Here is a 23,607-nt window from a genome sequence, read left to right on the forward strand (position 1 = left end):
TCCTCCTCCTATGGACTTCCTGTCGTCAGAGCATGATGACATTTATTCCCCCTCACTTCTCCCTTTACACACACAGTCTCAGACATCCTTGTTACCAACCTTGTCGCAGCCACCTTCTAGGATAAGCACCAATTCTGCCTAAAGGACTGAGGAAAAGCACCTGCAAAAGGTAAGATTGGTGACATTTTAACCTGGGTTGAGAGTGGAGACCTGAACCATACAACGTGGGAGAAGTTATCTACTCAGGAGTCTCCACACACTTCTCTAGTCACCCTAAAGTCGCCTGCTTCTGTTTCACAAATATTGTGCAAGAGGGTAAAAGGTCAGCACGATCCTAGTAACCCTCAGGAGGCAATCTGGCCAGGAAGACTTCTGGTGAACTGGGTTCTCACTATCTGATACCACTTTGGGTCAGGGCATTCCTGTGCTTAAACTGCCTCTGATCTTGTATTTCTGAGTGTGCTCATTTCTGATGCCTGGAGCCTTCTGTGAGAGATGGAGTTGGGGAGGTTTTTGTTTATGCTCTGGTCTTTCAAAGACTGGTCTTGTGATTTTCAGGTGAGGAGAACCAGTTCTAAACGGCCAGGGCCATTCAGAAAGTCAGCTGGGAGAGGAGGTCTTCCGTATGTGAGAAAATTTCAAAAGTTAGTAACTTCCTTTAGAGCCACTAAAGAAAAGGATTGCTACAAATCACGACACCCAGCCCAGCCAGGAGCACAGGACGTGCTCAGTACCTGTGTTTCACGTGCTGAAAGGTAGACATTTCTAAGGGTTACTTAGATCAGTTGTTCTCTGACGGCAGGGAGGGCACTGGGATCCTCAGGGTTCCACCAAATAAGCTTATCCTTGGTGTGCAAACCATGAATATGAATAAATACGACTTACACCAGCCAATCAAGTATAATATGGCAATGGTTCCTAACTTATGCCCTGTAACTAAAGCTCAGGTCTCAAGGACACAGAAAGTCACAACCAAGCTTTGGTCCTGGCTTTCTATGACTGTCATACTGGCCAGGGGTCAGGTCACGATGGGGACTCTAGATCAGACCTTTCTCCTTCCAGGACCTGTGAGAATTTCTCCTGGAGGGGACAGGAAAGTTCCCCAGGACCACAACCAACTATGTAACAGTGGGGGATGGGAATTCAGCCAAGGGATCCAGGTTCCCAAAGCTCCTCAGGGGCTATTGAACCTTGAATCTAACAATAAAAACGAGCCTTAAAAAATAAATAAAGTCATTTAATAATCAGGAGTTAAGCACCTTCTGGGGCCAGACATCGTGCTTTGGAAGATGCTGGTGGGGAGGGGGCCGGGTGGCAAGATAGGAAGCTATTTGTCCAGCAAACCATCCCACCCTTCACGAACTCCCATGAGCTAAGTGATGTGAGACATGTATGCAAGTGCTTCAGAAAAACGTTGAGCAAAAGCAGAATCTTAGCTGCTGGCTAATGAAGAAGTTTCGCTTTCTCAATTTCCACCAGAATATGCACTGTTTTGAAATTGTGGTTGAATTGGAGCAGAGGCTGAGCTAAAACTTGATTTCCTGTGGTGTTTCCTGTGTGGGCGGTTAAGAATATCTAGCCTTTAAATGAAGGGACCTTTCTACCCCTGACAAGGAATGATTCAAAACCCATCTCTTCACAACTACCACCACCTAAGGGACTCAGCTTTGACAAATGATGAGAGTTGCCACCTGGGAAGATCTGACTCTATGGTCTTAAGTTTCTGTGTCCTCAGTTTGACCTGTTACTGCTCAGAAGGCTACAGACTTCCCCGCAGTGGCTATGCATTGTGCTCAGTGCTGGGGACCGAGGATAACGGATGTGGTCATCCCATTCAGGGCATGCATAGAGCCTAGCATGGAGGACAGGCACAAATACAACACACAAACACCACATGATGTCTTCTACAATAAGTGGGAGAGTGTGCACCAAACATGGGAGTTCAGGAGTGTGCCAAAGGCTCCCTGGGAGAGGGGGTGACTGCTTGAGCTCATTTTCAAAGAAGTATGAGTTTGCTGTGGAGACTGGGGTAATGGCATTCCAGACAGAAGACAGTGTGTGCAAACTCAGAGACGTGTGAGCCCCCGGGTGCGTTAGAAAGGAGAGCAAGCAAGACTCAAATAGAACCAGCCATGGTTGCAGGGCCACAGGAAGTGAAACTCCCTTTCTTACTTGGTTCTAGAGTCCCAGCTCCTGAAAGTGGAAAGCAAGCTCACTAAGCTGGTGGGTCCTTAGCCTGGCCTTGGAGGGGGCCACACCTGAGACATCCACAGGGCAGAACTGAGGGGACGTGAACTGAAATGAGGGTGAAGAGGCACCTATTTTCCTCCTGGACCTAGATTGTGGGCTCTAGTAGAGTGAAGGATAGGGCTTTGTGCAAGGTTATGACCTCTCTCCCCCTCTCCCTCTCTCTCGGCTTCTGTGAGAATGCTGCAGCTTCAGGAAATGCTGTGTTGATTCTGCTACAGTGGTTTGGTTTATGTTCCTATATTAGTCAGTCCACAGCACTTCCCGTACCATGTGAGCATTGGATGTAGGCAGACCACTCTGGGCGTAGAGACTGGGCACTTGTTCTCAGGGAGCTCCAGGACCAAGCTGCCACCTGCAGGTGCAGAGCGCTGAGGCAAAGTCACCTGTGGAAACTAGTCAGCTATGTGCAGAGTGGGACTCTGGGGTGGCCGCTGGGTCACAGGAACAGAGGGTGGTGGCCAGAGCTCGGGTGGTCAGTGTGGGTGGACTGTGGGAAAGAGGGAGATGATGTGTTTCTAAAGTCATAGGGTGGGCACTCAGAGCGGAGGCCACACGTCCCTGTGTCAAGACACAGAGGCGAGGCCGCTCTTCCTTCCCCATTTCTCAAGCACACCACGGACTTCCTAACCAAACAGTAGCATTAATATATCATATGCATTGGCCAAGAATTGTGGTAAAGAAAAGATGCCACAGGGATACATTTCTAGAATCATTTAAAATAAGAGTGTTATATTCCAAGGGTTAGAGTTGCTCTTTAAAGAGAACTTGAAGATTGTTTTGGCTCAAATAATGCAACTCATAGCGAGAGCCCAATACGTATTAGCTATTATAATAGTCCAGTTGACTTTTCAGTTAAGGTGACGTGTCCAAAGTCATAAAATTGCTTAACTATTTAGAATATTTCCTGATTTTCTGTGGAATGCCCTTTCCTTCACATTACACTATACTCCCTCTTCTTATGGACTTCCTGTTAAAGAGCATCATTAGACCATGTTTCTTGTTCACATAAAGAAATTTCCTGTGCATCTTAACCTAAGCCAAATAAAAATATAATTCAATTCCGAGCCCAGTTGATTTGAAATCCATTTATTTAATACATTTAATATCATATATATTTATATATATTTAATTTGTCAAACTTTGGTTTGATATTCCCTCTCTCAACTACTTGAGGAATAATGGGGAGAAAGGATTTTGACAATTTGCATCTTTTGAAAGCTGTTCAAGTAAATGTGGGCTCATGGCTTAACATTCATTCTATATCAGGAGTAAATAGAGGCATTAAAGAATTGTCCCACCCTGGCTGGCATAGCTCAGTGGATTGAGTGCGGGCTGTGAACCAAAGCATCACAAGTTCTATTCCCAGTCAGGTCACATGCCTGGGTTGCAGGCCATGGCCCCCAGCAGCCGCACATTGATGTTTCTCTCTCTCTTTCTCCCTCCCTTCTCTCTCTAAAAATAAATAAATAAAATATTTTAAAAAAAAGAATCGTCCCATGGTGGCCTGGACTGTGTGGCTCCATTGGTTGGGCATCATCCAGCAGACCAAAGGGTTGTGTGTTCAATTCCCAGTCAGGGCACCTGCCTGGGTTGCAAGTTTGGCCCCTGGTAGGGCAACCAATGGATGTTTCTCTCTCACATCAGTGTTTCTCTGCCCCACTCTTTCTCCCTTCTCTTCTCTCTCTCAAAAATGAAAACAATAAGCTTGTCTTCAGTAATCCTCAGTAGGATTAATAATAATAATAATAATAATAATAATTTGTTCTTCTAAAAGGTTCTCTGGTAGAATCTCAGTCCTTTATACTAGCAGAGACTTAGGTTGTCATGATTTTGAGGTCAGAATCCCTTAGATCCTTTATTCATATTCAATTCTTAAACTTTTTATTTTGACAAAAGTTCATACTTACAGAAAAATTGTAACAATATTACCAAGAACTTCCGAACTCCCTTGAACCAGATTTCCCAAATATTCACATTTCACCACACTCCCTTCATCTTTCCCTGGCTGTCCTGGTGGGCTGTCCTGGTGGGCTGTCCTGGTGGGCTGTCCTGGTGGGCTGTCTCCTTCCCTCTAAGTGATGGGGTGTGTTTTTTCCACAAACAAAAACATTCTCTCACACAACCGCTTTACAGGGATCAAAACCAAGAAACCAACACACTGATATGGTACTATTAACCGTCTACAGATTTTATTCAGAGTCCACCAACTGCCCCTTTAATATTCTCTATAGAAAAAGGACATGGCTGGTCACGTGTTGTTTTTGACTGCCGCGTCTCTTTCGTTTCCTTTTATCTGCAATAGTTCCTGAGTCTTTCTTGGTATTTCATGACATTGATATCCTTGCAGAGCACAAGCACCTTATCTTCTAGAGTGTTCTTCTATTTGGGTTTGTCTGATGCTCCCTCATGTCTGGATTCTGGTTAGTCAAGCTTTTCATGGAAATACCACCAGGGTGGCTTTTCTTATCCCAGGGAGAGCCTTGCCTACACCAGGCACAGCCTGTGCGCACCATAGACAGGCCTTGCAGACAGGAACCTTCTGCCACAAAGTTCTCTGTATTTTTAGGGTGAGGAAAGAGAACCTCTGGTCAACTGGCTGTGTAACAGCAGTAACCGTTCCTGATTTAGAGTGGCCTTATTGTAAAGTCTGCTGGCTCTGTAACAGCACACCGGCCTTGTTTGCAGATCCCAGGCTCAGCTCGGTCTCTAGGGGCACTGATAATTTTCTGCTGAGCTCTTGTCTCGCTAAGCTCCCACATGTTAGGAAATGAACCTCCAAAGTCATCTGGATTTGTCTGTCTTCATTTTTTCCTCTTCTCTTTGCTTCTCCTTTCATTCTTTCTTCTACGAATCACCAAGACCCCTCCCCTGAGAATAGCACTGAAGGGAGAAAATTCCACCAGGCCATGTCAGGGAGGCATAAGCTGATGGTCTCATTCTGTTGACAAGCGATAGAGAGAGGAGAGAAAACACATGCAAGTTCACGGTTTTGTCACATTTTAGCATCACCTCTCCTCCTACAAATGCTTATTACCCCCTGGAAGAGGTGCACATGCATAACCCCTGCCCTCCCCAACCCCTTAGCCCCTGCTCACAGGGGCTCCTCCTGGGGGCTCAGCACTTCATGGTGAGTAAGCCGAATTGGGAAGCAGGAGGCACAAAACCAGAAGGTGGGGCAGTAGAGGGAGCGTGGGCTTTGGGGCTGAACCACCTTGGCCTGTGCCCTGCCTTTGCTGGTCATTGGCTGCTTGATTTCATACCAGTCCAAACCTTGGGTTTCCTGTTTGCAAAATGGGGCTATTGACGGCTAAGCTGTGCAGTTGATATGAGAGTTATAAATAAAACATGTTTATGAAGAACTCAGCATTTTTCTGGGCTCAGTGAACTCTATCATCTATCCAAACTTATTCTGACGAGAGGGCCTTAATTTGGGGGGCTCTCATGAACAACAGATTTTTTTCCTATTTAGGAAAAAGCTTTTCTTAATCAAGCCCCCCCCCGCCCCATCCTTCCCTAACAAACCAAAGGCCTCCATACACTCTGTGTAGGAAGGGACAGGAAGCCGGTGATTACATGGCTGAACACTATGGTCTCTATATACATTGGCAAATAGATCTGTATATCAAGAGAAATGTATGTAGAGACTGTCTGGGAAGATATTCACCCAAAATATCCATGGTTATCGCTGGGAGGTGGGGTTTCAGATTTTATGCTTTCTTCTTCTTCTTACTTGTGTGAATTTTTGTGTAAAGGACACACAAAACTTTTCAAAAGGAGTTCACAAAAAAATAAAACAAGCGAAGGATTATAGAATATGCCCCCGACATATTTTATTCCTGAAGATCTAGCAGGAAGCTGTGTCACCCTTAGACATGAACAGGTAAGGAAGCCCTGAACTTGATCTTGTCACTGTTGACCGAACTAAGCACTCTGATGCTGAGCCATTCAGGAAATACTACCCCATTTAACCCTCAGCACACCCTGCGAGCTACACATGGATATCTCCATTTTAAAGATAAGGAAACCGCGCAAGTTAGAGAGGTTACGCAACTAACCAAGGCTGCGCTTCTGGTATGTAGCACTGCTGGAGTTCCAACCTAGATCTGATTCATTCCATTACTTGTGCTTATCAGACTGTGTTCCATGGAACAGCATGTTCCCAAGTGGTAATCTTCACTACAGGAACAGGTTTGTATAACTATATAAGGACCTTCTCTTAGAGACCCACATGTAATGACTTCCTCAGACGTCATTCATTTAAAACACTGTATATTGTTTTATGGGTTATTTTTATGTTACCCTACGTACTTCCAAAATTGTTTGAACACAGATTCCTCTAACTCCCTATTGTTTGTTTGTTTGTATTAACATCTCATAAATATAACAGTCTGTATAAACAACCTGCTGTCTCACTATGAGTCCAGACTGGTCTCTAAGTTCACATCAGATAAGGCTGGAGATCAGTGACTGAAAGTTTCTTGAAGCTTCTGTCCAACCTTAGCCAGAGCTAAACTGGATTAAATGCAAGACTAGATTAGATACAGCTGCATGTATTGGTCAAAGAAAAGTGAAGGATTGAACTAGAAATCCACAAGACACTTTACCTGCCCAAGCTCTTCGTTTGGAGGAAACTAAAGAGCAACTTCATCTGTGGCCTCCACGTTGAGCTGTGGGAGGTGGCCACAGCTGACTGCATTTCGAGCACAGATTTTTCCTGGAAGCTGATGTCAGGGGATTTCTTTACAGAGCCATGAGTCATGGGACTGGGCGTGCCAACTTTGACTGTGGAGAGCGTCGGAGCTTCCAGGGGCCGTGGAAGGGGTTGGCAGGGGCAAAGCTGTGGGAGCTCCGTAACTGGCCAGTCACAGTGAAGAAAGGGATGGGGGGAAAGGCGGGCATTCTCTCTGGATTTACATGAAAACGGGCCATCATCACATGTGATAGTAGTAGTGATAATCTTCACCAAATGGGCAGCTTTTCTCCTTCAATTTGGAGTGAGTCTGAGTAAGTGGAAAATCAGGGAAGGAGAAGGAAGAGGTTCTCCTTCCTGTCTGTGAAGGAAAGAATCAGTGGGGATATTCCCAGGTTTGTGGGCACCTCCTTAGTTGGGACTCTGTGGACAAGGAGGTTATGGGGACCTGAAGCAGTTGTTCCAGGACCTCAGGCTATTGGGGAGGAGGTGACTCCAGGAGGCACATGGCCCCGTTCCTTCTGCGTTAGTTCTTTGCCTGTGTCCACAAGGTTAGTGTCTTGGCAGAACAGACCTCAAACTAGAGGCTCCTGGCTCTGCAGTGTCATGGTCTCTCCACACACCAGATTATTTAGAGTCAATGAGCAAATTTCTAGTCATTTGTTCACTCAACAATCTCCTTCTCCTCCTCCTCCTCTTCTTTTTCTCCTTCTTCTCCTTCTTCTTCTCCTTCTTCTTCTCCTTCTTCTCCTTCTTCTCCTTCTTCTCCTTCTTCTCCTTCTTCTTCTTCTTCTTCTTCTTCTTCTTCTTCTTCTTCTTCTTCTTCTTCTTCTTCTTCTTCTTCTTCTTCTTCTTTCTTCTAGAGTAATCAGGTACTGTGTTAGGCTTTGAGGGTTCAAAGGTAAATAAACTAGCTTCTACCCTCAGAGCTCACAATTTAGTGATGGGAGAGGTAATTACACAGCAAAGAGCTCAGTGCAAAGATGCAGAGGCACAATGTTACAGGCACGAAGATGAGGTGAAATCAGAGAAGGCTTCCTAGAAAAGTGACCATACTTGACCTGAGTCTTGGGATGGTTACATAGCTAACCAAATTAAGGGGTCAGAGGGAGAGAAAGCAGAAAATTCCAGGAAAGCACATGAGCAAGGTAAGGGAGGAGGCACAATGATAAGTACGCAATGTTGCACGTTAGATCTCAAGGTGTAAGACGGGGACTGCTGTCATGAGTTTGGAGAGATGGACAGGCGCAAATCAGGAAGGGCCTTTTGACACAGGTGTGCATGCCTAAAACAGTCCTACAGTCAAGGGAACAAACAGTCATCGTTCCCCAAAGGATATTTGTGGTTTTTTGTGGCCCCATTCTCCTGCCCTCCTCCTTCCCCCTCTAACGGTGCCTCCCCACTCTTCTTCATGCCCACCCCCAAGCAGTGATTTGTCAGCTTTCCACTGCTAAAGGTTAGTTTTCACTTTCTAAAATATTATGTAATTGGATCATAGAGTATGTATGTTTTGTCTAGTTTCCTTCACTCATCATAATTAATTTTGAGACTCATCTGTGCTGTAGCATGTGTCAACAGTTCACTTTTTTATTCCCAAGTAGTGTACCATTATATAGTTATATCACCGTTTATTTATCCACTCACCTGTTGATGGACGTTTGGGTTCCTTCCAGGTCTTGGCCATTACAAGTAAAGCTGCTGTAAACATTCCTTTACAAGTCCTTGTATGGACATATATTTTTATTTTTCTTGGGTACATGCCTTGGAGTACGATGGCTAGATCATGTCACAAGTGCTACATCTCACTTTTTTACAAAGTTGGCAAAATGTTTTGCAAAGTGGATAAACCCTTCTCTGCTCTCCCCAACAGTGTAGGAGACTTGCACATTCTTGTCAACACTTGGTGTGGTCAGTCTTTCTTTCATTTCAGTCATGCTAAGAGGTGGGCAATGGCGTCTCGTTGTGGTTTTAATTGACATTTCCTCAATGACTACTGAAGTAAAGTATTTTTTTTTTTTTTGCTTACTTACTTGCCACCTGTGTATCTTCTTTGGTGAAGCATCTATTCAGATCTTTTGCCTATTTTTAAATGGGATTGTTTGCTTTCTTGTCATTGAGTTTTGAGAGTTGTCTGATGTTCTGTGACCTGCAAGCCATCGTTGTATACTTTGTACATTTTTTGGTTGTTTTAGGTAAGAGACTTTCCCTGGTTTTAGTTTCTCATGGTCAACCACAGCCTGCAAATATGAAATGGAAAATTCTAGAAATTAACAATTCATAAGTTTCAAAATGTGCGCCATTGCCCTGGCTGGTGTGGCTCAGTAGATTAGGAGCCAGACTGTGAACCAAAGGGTCGCTGGTTGGATTCCCAGTCAGGGCACACACCTGGGTTACAGGCCAGGTCCCCAGTAGGGGGCACACGAGAAGCAATCACACGTTGATGTTTCTCTCCCTCTCTCCTTCCCTTCCCCTTTCTCTAAAAATAAATAAATAAAATCTTTTTAAAAAGTAGTTCAAAAAAATAAAATAAAATGCATGTCATTCTTGTGGTGATGGACTCTTGCCTGAGATGTGACTTATCCCTTTGCCCAGGGTATTCACACTGTATATGCTACCTGCCCCTTAGTCTATTAGTAGATCAGCTGCCACAGCATCATACTGCTTGTGTTTAAGTGACTGTAACACTGCGTCACAAGACCTATGTCATCCACCTCTCTACATTTCATCACATGTGCACTGTGTCATCTCATAGACTCGCAGGAAGGAAAAGGGTGCATACAGTACAATGGAGGTATTTTCAGAGAGAGAGAGGCCATTTTAACACTACTTTTATTACAGTATATTGTTGTCATTGTTCTATTTTAGTATGTTATTGTTGTTAGTCTCTTACTGTGCCTAATTTTAAGTTAAACTTCACCATAGACATATGTATATAGAAAAAACACAGCATAGATAGGGTTCGGTATTGTCCGGGGTTTCAGGCATCCGCTGGAGTTCTTGGAACACAACCCCTGAGGGTAAGGGGGGGCAACTATATATCCAAATACACCAGTAATCTACTTAACTGTATTTTAGCTTGGTTAAAGTAGTGATGAGGGATTAAGAATAATTTTGAGGGTCAAGGCAAGAGGGAATGAAAGAGAAGGACAAAGTAAAGGGAAAGGAGAACAGGAGGAAACAGATGTGAGTATTTAGCTGGCTCGATGGAGGAGAGCAGTCGGTCGTGGAACAGAGGCGGCTGCTCAGACTCAGGCATGGCCTGATGAGCCACACCTCGGGGCTGAGTTGTGGGTGCTTAACGCCACAAAGAGCCCACCACATGGATTGTACAAGCAACCTGCGCACCAGAAAAGGCATAGCTCTGATGGGGAAAGAAACCCAAATAACTGACTTTCTGTTTTACATATCAGTCTCATGTATAGTTTTAAAATAGGAGTCACTCTGTGAACCCCAGTACCTCTGAGAGAAATTAAACATTGTGTATCCGGATCTCTAGAACTGAGGACCAGACTTTGGATCCTGGTGTCCTTCCTCATCAAGAACAGAATCCATTTTTTAAAAATTCAAGTTCTCATTGCTCTCTCCTTTCCTTTCTCCATTGGCGAGTTGTCGGCCATGTTCACTCTGCTGTAAGACTGGTGCCTTCTTCTGGAGGCAGCTCAGTCATGGCTGCCCTTCCCCTAGCACTGAGCACAAAAAACTCTGTAAATGTGTGTTCAGTGAAAGAACACCTGAGGCATAAGTGTGTCCCTGCACTTCTATGGGGAGAGGTTTGCAGACCACATGTAGGTTGTCGGTGCATCTCAGGGCACTTTAGGGTCAAGGCACTGGCCATGTCCACAACTGATGGACCAGCCTGCCCCTGACCCTGGGGCTGCCTTCCAGAGTAGGTGCCCAGGCCCCAGTCCCTGAGCACTGGCTTGGTGTGCGTCACTCTGACTCCCCCTCCCCCAAGAAGGGCTCTAGTGCTTACTGCTGGAGTGCTTAATTCAATGTTAAGCATCTTTGGCTGGCATCCAAGATGAGCCCACTGGTACCTCAGTTCAGAGACTATGAGAACAGGGAGTTTGGGGAAACTTCCCAGAGAAGAGTCATAGCTCAAAGCCAAGGAAGGTAATGCTAGAGATCCCTGAACCCTGAATGTGTGCACCCTCTGAACCACCTTGCAGAACCAGATCACTTACATCCTCTATTTCCTTCCACTTTTTAGTACAAGAATACCCCCAGAATGGGCATGAGTACTTTGAAATTGCTGAAGTATGTCCTGTTTTTCTTCAACTTGCTCTTTTGGGTAAGTAAGTCTCTTCTGAATGTGACTGAGCTCACCTCCCCCCAGGTAAGCTCTACTTCTCTCCCTTCACTGAAGAGTGTTGTATGAAGTGAATTCATGCATGCTTGCGTTGTTGGCAGTCTTCCCAGCCTAAGAAGAAGGGATTAATGTTTGCCTCCCCTTTTCACATCCTGCCACAGTACAACCTTGCAAAATTGAAAGGTACCAGGGCAATTATTTATGGGGATACTGCTTCCCACTCTATGGGAACTGTAAGAAATTATGGCCCACTGCTGACATCTATGGGTAAAAAACCTGAGACTTGAAACTCTGTTTGTTGAGCGCCTCTCTTTTCCTAGCTTTTACGTGCCCCCTGGATGTCTCGGGAGAGTAGCTGGTTGAAAGACAAGCCACCTTTTCTAGGGACGTTTTACCGTACCCAATCTAGCAATTGAATTTCAGATATAGGATGAGTTGGTACTCATGTTTCTATGCAAATGTTCTTAGAAGTTGGCTCCTCCAGTTTCCTGCCCAGCAAGGCAAACTTCTGAAACAGGGCACGCCCCTGCCCTCATCTGCAGTTGTGGTTTCCAAAGGGAAGGCCACATGGAAGCAGCTGAGGTCAAGGAGTAGGGATCTGAAGCATGGAAATAGGATGTTCCTCACGGGCGGGGACTTCCCCTCGTATCTGATATGGGTGGGATGAGGCATGAGGGACATGACGGGAGGATGCTGGGGTCACCACTTTTCTAGGTGTGTGGGGAAAGCTGGGTAGAGGGTGTCCTGCAGAGTCCCGAGAGAGCCAACAGGGAAAAGTGATTCTGACCTCAAGGAAGCGAGAATACAAGAGGTTGAAGGACCACTCTTTACTTTGCAATGTTGTGTGATTCTTCCCTTCAGTTCTGTGGCTGCTGCATTCTGAGCTTTGGGATATACTTCCTGGTCCACAACAAATTCGGGGTACTCTTCCATAATGTGCCCTCCCTCACGCTGGGCAATGTGCTTGTCATCGTGGGCTCCATTATCATGGTGGTTGCTTTCCTGGGCTGCATGGGCTCCATCAAGGAGAACAAGTGCCTGCTTATGTCGGTGAGTCTCTCGCAGACCTGGTGCCCTCTGGAGGGCCTGGGGGAGGGGCGGGGCATAAAGGCTGAAGGCCCAGGCAAGATGTGTTTCGGCAGCTCACCTGTGGGCACAGTGAAATCAGAGGAACGTAGGACTGGCATCTGCCTAAATCCCCCTCACATTAATAGACATTTTCAGAATCCCAGAGTCACTAACTAATGGAAAATCTAGTCTCTAGAGTCTTCTGAGTGCTGTGTCCCTCCTAAAGTGGCAGGGGTTGCTTCCCTGTCTCATATCTGCACGAGACACAACACCGTGTGACTGACCGGATTTGGGCGAGGGTCTAGGCTGCAGCCAGAGGTCTAAAGTGAGGGAGGCCAGAGCTTTTTGGTTGTCCCGCTCTGCTACCTCTCCTGAGGAGCACCTGGAAGCTCAGGTTGTGCCTCTAAGCTCTATGAAGGAAGAGCCCCTCATTTCTCTAGTCTGCCCAGCAGAGAGCTTGGTATGGGTCACCAAAGGCCTTGGTTCTTCCTTAAGTCATTTGGTTAATGTTCTTCCCCTTATGGGTCAACTCTTAGTCTGAGAGCTGAGATAGAATGAGACAGTCCCTCTTCTTGGATAGCTCCCAGACTAATGGCAGAAGGTGGAGGATGGCAGGCATGAGGAAAAGGTTTTAATTCACATTAGGGCAAAAAGGCAAGGGAGAGGGAATGAGTGAGAATGTGTTTTCTGTTGTGTGTGATTAACATAGAGGGACTGGGCATCTAAAGGTGGAGATAAATATGAACTAGAACCATCACTCGAGGTTCTAATGCATATTCTCCCCATCTGCCCAACTTACCATGCTCGTGCAGAAAGGACCAGGCCCCAAACTCGAAAGGCACTGGTCCTTTGTGCAATTGTTTTGGTAGGCTGATGGCCAAATCGTTTCCTTGATCCAACAAATGGAATTGCATATACACGATGCACATGGAGCTCAGTAGACACGTGGGGAGAAAAAAACAAAGTTAGAAGACAGCTGATCTACCCCGTAGAGCCTTGGGGTCCAGCTGCAGGAAAAGAATACTTATTCCTCATCAGACAAGAGAAGGCTCCTGGAGGCCCAAGCAGGCAGCAGCGAGCACCTGCGGCACTTGGGCAGAGATGTAACTGGATGCTCCCAGGATGCAGTGGGAATGGGGGAGGGCGTGGGACCCCTGCTGTGAGCATGTCTCTGCTTTGCCCCCAGTTCTTTGTCCTGCTGTTGATCATCCTCCTTGCTGAGGTGACCTTGGCCATCCTGCTCTTCGTGTACGAACAGAACGTAAGTTATACAGGACACAACTCATTGTCCTGCTGTGGAGAATGGGGAGTGGGCCATGGACAATGGGGCATAAAACAGGTCTTACAATTAGAGGTAGAAGCGAAGTAGAAGGATAGAGGGAAGAGATGAATCATAATTAGGGAGGTAAAACTTTATGAAGGATGTTGCATTTGTGTGATTCTTTGAAGAATAAGTGGGAAGAACAGTAAAAGCAAGTTTATTTTACTTTTTTCCTATTTACTTTTCTCCATGTGTCTGGCAATACAGACTATATCTGTCCTGGTACCTGAAGGAGCCCAGCCTTCGACTGTCCCTTTTTCTCCTTTGTGAAACCAGTTCTGGAAGCACAAGAGACCACCGTGGGCTTCTTCCCACGATGTCATCTCACCCTTAGCACTTCTACCTCTAAAGGAAAATGTCCAGAATGTCCCTCCTTCCCTTCCTTAGCTCTGATGAAACCATTTGGAAGGGGGGAGCAAATGGGACCACTCATCTATATTAGAAATTCCTTGTTCCTTGAACTCACCTGCTTTCTCCGATGTCTCCTCTGCTGGCCTGCGCCCTGTGCAGCTGGATCGCTCTGTGACTGAGGGTCTGAGCGACAGCATCCAGCGATATCACACGGACAACAGCACCAGGCAGGCATGGGACTTCATCCAGAAATATGTGAGTACAGGTGGGAGAGATTCTCCCCAGCGCAACCCTCACTTAATTTTCCAACCTCTGTCCCTGGCAGCTCAAAGGGACTTCCTTTCCTGGAAGTTCCAGAATCTAAAGTCGCCAGCCCCCAGGTCCAGAATACGCCCGGCTGTCACAAACAAGAGAGACGGGAACTGGTGTGATTGGTACCACATTGTCTACGCTCCCTGTCATCCTTCACCAAATTAGATAGGCTCATTGTTGAAGCCCTACTAAGGAAGACCTAAACATGTCACACTAGAATAGTTTGTGTGTTTTCCAAAATTTTTCTGAAAACAGAAACTATGGAATACAAGGAATCTCTTGAATTCCTGAGTAGCCCAAACCCTGCTTGCTACCTAGCTCCCCAGACCCCCATACCTCATGCCTCCTCCCCACCCACAGACATATATGCATGACTCTGCATCCCTGTCCCATGTGTTTGGGGAGAAAGCAAGATCAGGGGACCAGCCTGGCACTGGCAGAGTCCATGTCACACACAACACTGCTGTGCCATATGGAGCCACCTGGGGCCCTGCCGTGCCTCTCAGTATGGAGAAGACACAGCACAGGAAGTAGAGCCAGACCAGCACTAGGTGGCCTTGGGACAGTCACCCAACCCCTCAGAATCCCTGATTCTTTATTTTCCAATTCAGTTTGGAAGACTTTTTACTATAGAGTTTTCTGACCTATCTAAAAATAAATAGACTAATAGCGAAGTGGATCCCTAGGTACTTATCACTCAGCTTCAACAGTTAATATTTTGCCAATGTGTCAGCTAATCCCGTGTCAGTTTTTTTTTTTGCTAGCATGTAATAAAGTAAATACTAGATGTTATGTCATCTCACCCACTAAATATAATAACCTCTTTTTTTAAGAAGACAATATTTTAGAGCAGTTTTAGGTTTATAACAGAACAGAGAGAGGTACGGAGACTTCCCATACACCCCCTGCCCCAACACACGTGCAGTCTCCCCCTTATCAATATCATTCATCAGAACAATTCCTTTTTTTTTTTTTTGCCAAGGATCAATCTACATTTACACATAATTATCACCCAAAGTCTATCGTTTATATTAGAGTTCTATCTCAGCGTTGTACATTCTACGGGTTTGGACAAATGTATAATGACATGCATCCATCATTATAAATTATACAAAATAGTTTCATTGCCCTAAAAATCCTCTGTGCTCTGCCTGTTTATTCCCATCCTTGTCAACCAGTGATCTTTTCACTGTCTCCATAGTTTTGCTTTATTCAGAATGTCATATAGTTGGAATCATATAGTATGCAGCCTTTTTAAACTGGCTTCTTTCACTTGGTAATAATATACATTCAAGGTTCCTCCATGTCTGCCCATGGCTTGATAGTTTATTTCGTTTTTAGCTCTGAATACTATTCCATTGTCTAGATATACCACAGTTTATTTATCCATTCACCTGTGTGTTGCTTCCAAGTTTTGGCAAGTATGAGTAAAGCTGCTATAAACAATCATGACCAATTTTTTTGTGTGGGTGTAAGTTTTCAACTCCGTTGGATAAATACCAAGGAGCATGATTGCTGGATCACATGGTAAGAATATGTTTAGTTTATCGAAGTCTCCCAAAGTGTCTGTACCATTTTGCATTCTTACCAACAATGTGTTAAAGTTCCTCTTGCTTCACATCCTCACCAGCACTTATGTCAGCGTTCCAGATTTTGACCATTCTCATAGGAGAGTAGTGATATTGCATTGTTTTAATTTGCAAATCCCGGGTGACAAAGATATTGAAAATCTTTTCATACACTTATGTGTCATCTGTGGGTGATTTTGGTGGGGTGTCTGTTAAGGTCTCTGGCTCACTGTATAATTAGTTTGTGTTCTTACTGTTGAGTTTCCAGAGGGTTTTTTTTTGTGTGTGTAACAGTCATTTTTCAGATGCATCTTTTGATACTTTCTCCCAGTTGGTGGCTTGTTTTCTGATTCTCTTGATACTGGCTTTTGCAGATCAGAAGCTTTTAATTTTAATGAAGTCCAACTTGTCATTTATCTCTTTCATGAATCATGTCTTTGGTGTTGTTTCTAAAAATGTATCTCCATAACCAAGTCATCTAGGTTTTCTCCTATATTATCTTCTAGGAGTTTTATAGTTTGTTGTACATTTAGGTCTACAATTCATCTTGAGTTAATTTCTGAGAGGTATGTAAGGTCCCTGTTTAGATTCTTCTTCATCTTTTTAACTTGTGATTGTCCGGTTGTTCTGGCACCATTTATTGATGATACTATCTTTTCCCATTGTATTGCCTTTGCTCCTTTGTCAAAGATTGGTTGACTATATATATGTGTGTGTATTTCCGGGCTCTCTGTTCTGCTCCATTGATCTATTTGTCTATTCCTTTGCCCATACCATACTGTCACCATCGCTGTAGCTTTAGAGTAGATTTTAGGTTGGGTAACATTAGTTCTCCAGCTTTGTTCTTTTCCTTTAATAATGTGTTGGTTCTCCTAGGTCTTGTGTCTCTCTATATAAACTTTAGAATCAGTTGGTCAACATCTATACAAAACTTACTGGGATTTTGATTGGTATTGCATTGAATCTATAGATCAAGATGTGAAGAACTGGCATCTTCAAAATATTGACATCTTCCTATCCATGAACATGGGATATCTCTCCATTTACTTAGTTGTTTTTTTTTATTTTGTTTATCAGAGTGCTGTAGTTTTCTTCATATAGATCTTGTGCATATTTTGTTAGATTCACACCTAAGCATTTTATTTCAGTGGGGGGTACCAATCTATTGTGTTTTTAAGGTCAAATTCTACTTATTCATTGGTGGTATATAGGAAAGCAATTGAATTTTACATATTAACCATGTATCCTATAACCTTGCTACAATTTCTTATTAGTTCCAGGAGTTTTATGTTGACTCTTTTGAATTTTATTCATAGATGATCATATCATCTGTGAACAAAACCAGTTTTATGTTTTCCTTCCGATATGTATACTTTCCTTTTTCTTTCCTTGTTTCATTAACAAGGACTTCAGGGTGGTGTTTAAAAGAAGTGCCTTGTACCTGATCTTAATGCAAAGCTTCAAGTTTTCACCATTAAAAATGCTGCTAACTGTTGGCTTTTTATAGATTGTTCTTTTAAGCAAATTCCCTTCCATTCCAACTGTAAAGGGTTTTTTTTTTTTCTTGAACTATGAATGGGTGTTGGGTTTTGTCAAATGCTTTTTCTGTATCTATTGATATAATTGTGTGATTTTTCTATTTTAGTCTTTTGATGCAACAGATTACATTAATTGATTTTCCAATGTTGAACCAGTCTTGGTTCAATTTTATTGTGATGAGAACACTTAACATGAGATCTACCTTAACATTTTTTTTAACAATTCATTCTTTTTGACTATAGGTTCAATGTTGTACAGATGATCTCTAGAGGTTATTTATTTTTAAATGTTGAACCAGCCTTTCAAACTTTTTAAAAATTCAATTTATTAATATTTTGTTGAGTTTTTACATCTATATATACAAGAGACATTGGTCTTTAGATTTATTTTCTTGTAATGTCTTTGTCTGATTTTGGTATTGGGGTAAAGATGGCCTCATTAAATGAGTAAAGAAGTATTTTCTCTGCTTTTATCCTCTGAAAGAGATTGCACACAATTGGTATAATTTTTCATAAAATGTTTGGTGAAATTTGTCAGAGAATCAGTCTGGGCCTGGTTCTTTCTGGTTTGGAAGGTTATATATTATTGATTCTATTTCTTTAATAGATGTAACCCTATTTAAATACTCTATTTCTTCTTGTATGAGTTTGGCAGATTGTGTTTTACAAGGAATTGGCCCATTTCATCTAGGTTATCAAATTTTTGAGCATAGAGTTGTTCATAGTATTTCCTTATCATCCTTTTAATTTGATCAGTTGTGTTGTCCTCTCTTTCATTCTGATGTAGTCATTTGTGTCTTCTCTTTTTTTCTTACTTAGCCTAGCTAGAAGCTGATCAATTTACTGATTTTTTTCAAAGAACCACCTTTTGGTTTTGTTTACTTTATTGATCTCTTGTTTTTAATATCATGGATTTTTGCTGTAATTCTTGTTATTTCTTTTCTTCTACTTACTTTAAATTTAATTTGCTCTTCTTTTTCTAGTTTCCTAAAGTGGACTTAGATGATTGATTTTAGGTGTTTCTTCTTTTCTAATATTTTCATTTGGTGTGATAAATTTCTTTCTAGCACTGCTTTTGCTGCATCCCACAAATTTTTTAAGTTGTATTTTCATTTTCATTTACTCAAAATATTTTAAAATTTCTCCTGAAATTTCTTTTTGACCATGTGTTCTTTAGAAGAATGTTGTTTAGACTTCATGTAAAACCTAAAATTTTTAAATAATTTCTTAATATCACAAATAAATGGTCTACAATTAAATTACTTTAAAACAATTGTATTCGAACATCAATAAAAATAGTAGTATGATCAGTTAAAAAAATTGCTTTAAAAATTTTGTTTGGATTGGTTTCTACAAATCAATATCCAAACAGGGTCCACTTGTTATAGTTATATGTTATGTCTCTCTACATGTTTTAAAATTTATAATAGTATCCATCTTTGTTCATGCTATGTACTTGTGAAAGACATTAGGTTGAATGTTCTATAGAATTCCCCACATTCTGGGTTGGGGTGGTTGCTTCCTCTAGGCATTTTACTCTCACAGAGTCTTTATCTCCATACTTGTGAATCTGGAAGCTTGATGCAGGTTCCATTTGTGATGAGATACAATAGGAAATTGCTGATATTTCCTCCTACATCGTGCAAGCAGGCAGATAGATATCTGATTGCCCTCCCTGCTGTGATCTTAAGACTGGGTAGTGGGTCTAGGTGTGGTCAGCCTGATCCCTCCATGATAAAGTCCTCTTTACAGATCAGAAGAAATTCAGGTCAAATTCTTTTGATCTGTAAAGTGGGAATAAACTAAACATACCCAGTCTACTTTAGGGAGTCTTTGAGTGAAACAGTATAACAGGTTTGAAAGCACTTTGTTCTCTGGAGCTATAGTTGTCAGCCCAATTCTGGGTTTTCTGCTATACAGTAATGTGAGGGGCCCACCTTTCCTAAGATGCATAGTTTTCATTCTGTTGAATTTCTAATAACCACATTTTTTGGCTTTCAGCTGGACTGTTGTGGTATAAATGGCACGAAAAATTGGCCCAATGGCCCGCCAGCGTCTTGCCCTACAGGTCCACAAGTTGAGGTAATTTTTTTTGCAACTTTTCTGTTATTGGCCTCTGTAATTGGATGTTTAATGACCATAGACACTCCAGTCATATAGGACCCATCCTCCCAACCAGAAACAGGAAACCTTGAACAAAATACAGACCAGGGAGACAACCTGGGTAACTAGACAAATCAGGAGAAAGAAGCACAAACAACAAGGTCATTTAGACTAGAGATATCATTAAGACCATTGCTGCCCTAAACTATTACATTTAAGGGGGAAAGATTATGTGATAGTGGCAAAAGGTTGTCTAGATTTTTCTTGAACAAGAAGCAGGTCTTTGTGGTTGCAAGTGAAATCTGTAAGGTTGAGGTTGAAAAGTGTCTCCTGCAGCCTGTTTCTCTGTCCTCCTTCCTTGGAGTTGGCAGGATCTGGCCCTTTAGTGAAATAAATGCTAAGTGAAGGAGCGAGGATTTGAGGGGGAGAGAGTTGGTAGAACTGGGGAAACAACCTGCCCACATAATGTGGACTTCCAGACCAGGCCCAGAGAAGAGTCAAAGGCATCTTCCAACTCAGCCAACTCCTTAAGGTCCTGTTACCCCATGTTACCCACTCTTGCAGTTGTTTGGAAATCTCTGAAATTTTGTAGATGTCTGAAGAAAGAATAGGACACTATCAACCAGCAACTGCCCTGGAGCTTAATACAAACTACCTTCCCCAATAAGCCTCTCAATAAAGTTGATAATATAAGTGTATCATTTGTACGTATAATTTGTTCTAGGGTTGCTATAAGAAAGCAACAGTGTGGTTCCAGTCCAACTTCCTGTATATCGGCATTGTCACTATCTGCGTATGTGTGATCCAGGTAAGAGCTTAACTGTGGGACTAGTTTAAGGGTTAAATGATTTAAGTCATATGAGGTTTTAGAAGAGTACCAGTTACATAATACGTGCTCAATAATGTGAGCTCCCCAGTCAAGTAGTAAACAATGTCATTACAAGTTGAAGGCATAGAGAAAATAATGCTGGTCACTTTATCCTTAAGAGAAAAGCTTGTGATGTACAAAAAAATTCCACTGGGAAAAATGGCTTTGTATGCTAAGCAGGAATTGGTGATGAAAATTATAATCAAGTTCCTTGTTTCTCTGCTTAGTTTAACATATCAGGAATCAATTGTGGGTAGTTTTGTGTTCTTTTTCATAATATGATATTGCTAACATTTTTATACCCAGGTGTTTGGGATATAGCATAGATTACCTAATACTTAATTGAGGAGCTCAGAAAAAAAAATTTGTCTGCTTGGAAACCAAGGAGGCCTGGAGCATGGGCAGAGATGAATCACTGCCTGAAGTGTTGACTTGTACAGAATGTGCCTGTACCAGCAGCAGAGCTTCTTAAGCCTTCTCAAGGATTTCTTAAGGAGACATATCAATACTTTATACTCTGCTGTCTTGCCATCATCACTCCCACTTGTCTCCCCACTACCATTTAAAAGCTAAAAAAGACACATCTGAGAAGGAATTGAATGTGATGGCAGGAAGGGTGATTTCACTGTGATAAATACTTTCTTTTACTTTGGGGCTGATCACAGAGGTTGTGAGAGGGATGACCACTCCTATAAAGATCTCATATTTTCCCTATTTTTCCTCAGGTGTTGGGGATGTCCTTTGCACTGACTCTGAACTGCCAGATTGATAAAACAAGCCAGGCCCTCGGGCTGTGACCTGTTACTGTCTTTGCTGAAAACACGTGTCTCATCTCTGGAAACCAAAACCACCTATAGCATGAAAGCCTGACGATCACCTTCCAGATTGACATCTTTGTCCCCCTCTCAACTCTTCCCTGTTTTGGTCCCTGTCTCACACAACCAGAGAAGAGGGTGTTGGCCAGGCACTTCCATCTCAGGAAGCAAGATATCATTCACCCACTCATGGTGGCAGCCATGTCACTCAAAGTGGTGACACTAATACCTGAACATTTTTCAGACACGAGAGACCAAGAGAACCTGTAGCGCTAATAGCTCACAATCAAAGGATGGATCTGGGGCTTAAATTTTTGCATCTTCCCGTTGGCAAACAAGTCTCTTGTCTCCGAATCAAGCAAGAGACAAGCAAAAGGGACCTCTGGAGCCTGACCTACTAGATCATTGTCATAACCCTATTTCCTTTCGACTGAGGGTCTTGGCTACAGAAATGATGGAGTACTCCTTCTCCAAACAGTGAGGTTTCATTTCAATCTCTTATTCATTTATTCTGTCTTTCCAGAGGAAACTATCCCATTATTCATATCCTGACTTCAGACAATCTCTTAGCTTCTGACTTTCATAACTGTGGAGGAACTCAGCAGGAGCACTATCTCTCCTGGTTCAGTCGATACTCACATTCAGAAGCGTCATGATGTTATTTCTTTATCACATAAGACTTTTGTAAATGTACTATTTTAGCTCTTTAATAAATAAAACAGCGTATGATCTCTATCACTATGTTCCCCTTGCAATATCTCAAACACACATTTCATGACTTAGACGGACCGCTTTGCCAGCAAGTCGGGAATGTTAGTTGTCTATGGCTGCATAACAAATTGCCCCAAAAGTTAGTGGCTGAGAACAACAGACATTATCTCACAGTCTCTGTGGGCCATGGATCTGGGAGAAGCTTAGCTGGCTGATCCTGGTCTGCGATCTCTCTTTTGATGACAGTCAACATGTCAGCTGTGGCTACAGTCATTTCAAGGCTCACTCAGAAGGGCGTTTGCTTTCAAGCTCTGCCACATGGCTCTTGGGAGACAACAGTTCTTTGCCGCATGCGCGTTTCCACAGGGCTGCCATATGACATGACAGCAGGCTTTCTGCATAGCAAGACATTCAAGAGAGAATGTGAAATGCAGCACCCAAAACAAGCCATAGTCCTTTCATAGCCTAATTCAGAAGTGCCATCACTTAGCATAATGTTCTCCAGTTCCATTCACACTGTCGCAAAGGGTAGGAGCTCCTTCTTTCTTTCTGCTGCGTAGTATTCCATTGTGTAAATGTTCCATTGCGTTTTTATCCACTCATTTACTGGTGGGTACTCGAACAACAATAAAAAAATTAAAAATTAAAAAAACAGAAGTGCCATCACCACACTTCTGCCATATTCTACTCCTTACAAGTAAGTTGAAAAGTTCAACCCACCCTCAGGGAGGAGATAATCAGGGAGTGAGTAAAGGAGTGGATACTCTGGGGTGGAAATCACTGGGGGCTATCCTAGAGTTGGCAGCCATACAATATTTGTTGGATCAGGAGAAGCTGAATTGAATTGTCTATAAGCTGAATTAAATTATCTATGTGATAATCACATTTTGTAAAGCAAACGCTGAGAACATATCTCATCCAGAACCAAAGGCAAGGACGAAAAGGAAAGAGATGAAAGAATTGGTTTCTATCCTCAAATGTCGTGTAGGATCTTCTCACTTCTCTTTAAGGGGAATTGGTCATTTTAGTAGTAGTTTATAGGGAAACCTACCTCATCTTTTGCACTTTCCTGAGGCAAAGAAGTTTGCATAGGAGACATTCTCATGAGTATCACAAGTGTCAAAAGTGTCTCACATGCAACATGTACAAAATGAAATGTATTTTCCAAATCTACTCCTCTTCATTGTTCCCGATATAAGTGAGTGATAATGCCACCCTCCCAGCTGCCCTGGCCAGAAACCTGGGCTTTGTCCTTAACTCTAGCCTGCCTTTCACTTCCAACACCCAGAGAGTCATGAAGTTCTACAGATTTATCTACAAAAATGCATCCATTATCCCCATTTTATTTTTGACCTGTATTCCTTCAGTAGTCCACTATCTTTTCTCCTGTATCCAGCCTTGGCCCCATCTAAACTATTCTTCATACAGAAGCCAAAACAATATTGCCAAAACATAAATTTAATCAAGACATGTTTCTGCTTGAAGGTCTTCAATAACTAGTTTCTCTTAGGATAAAATTTGGGTTCCTTATTATGCCATCAGGCCTACATGATACATCCCTGCCCTTAGCTCTCCAACCTCACATCTTGCCATTCTCACTCTTACACTATGAAAACATATAATTTTACCTATATGTGAGATATAAAGCAAATGAACAAACAAAACAAAAAACCTCATAGACACAGACCACTGTATGGTAGTCG

At 42.8% G+C, this 23,607-nt stretch overlaps 1 protein-coding gene and 1 long non-coding RNA gene across 2 annotated transcripts; both read left to right on the plus strand.

Annotated features, from left to right (window-relative positions):
* Positions 1-31: 31 nt before the first annotated feature.
* Positions 32-21,928, plus strand: CD53 (CD53 molecule). The gene is made up of 8 exons (XM_028502795.2): positions 32-169; positions 11,151-11,231; positions 12,111-12,299; positions 13,504-13,578; positions 14,149-14,244; positions 19,409-19,489; positions 20,235-20,318; positions 21,104-21,928. Exons 2-8 carry the CDS (start codon positions 11,169-11,171, stop codon positions 21,173-21,175), a joined length of 660 nt encoding a protein of 219 aa, XP_028358596.1. The 5' UTR covers positions 32-169; positions 11,151-11,168; the 3' UTR covers positions 21,176-21,928.
* LOC118498082 lies at positions 14,251-15,299 on the plus strand. Its single transcript, XR_004900612.1, has 2 exons — positions 14,251-14,806; positions 14,838-15,299. It is a non-coding gene; the product is annotated as an uncharacterized LOC118498082 (long non-coding RNA).
* Positions 21,929-23,607: the final 1,679 nt, after the last annotated feature.

This window comes from Phyllostomus discolor, chromosome 14 (genome assembly GCF_004126475.2).
Source record: "Phyllostomus discolor isolate MPI-MPIP mPhyDis1 chromosome 14, mPhyDis1.pri.v3, whole genome shotgun sequence".
Lineage (NCBI taxonomy): Eukaryota > Metazoa > Chordata > Mammalia > Chiroptera > Phyllostomidae > Phyllostomus > Phyllostomus discolor.

Coding starts and splice junctions, on each gene's coding strand:
- CD53 (XM_028502795.2), top strand. CDS start 11,169: ATGGGCATGAGTACTTTGAAATTGCTGAAGTATGTCCTGTTTTTCTTC. Junction 19,490..20,234: donor CTACAGGTCCACAAGTTGAG/GTAATTTTTTTT, acceptor AATTTGTTCTAG/GGTTGCTATAAGAAAGCAAC. Junction 20,319..21,103: donor TCTGCGTATGTGTGATCCAG/GTAAGAGCTTAA, acceptor ATTTTTCCTCAG/GTGTTGGGGATGTCCTTTGC.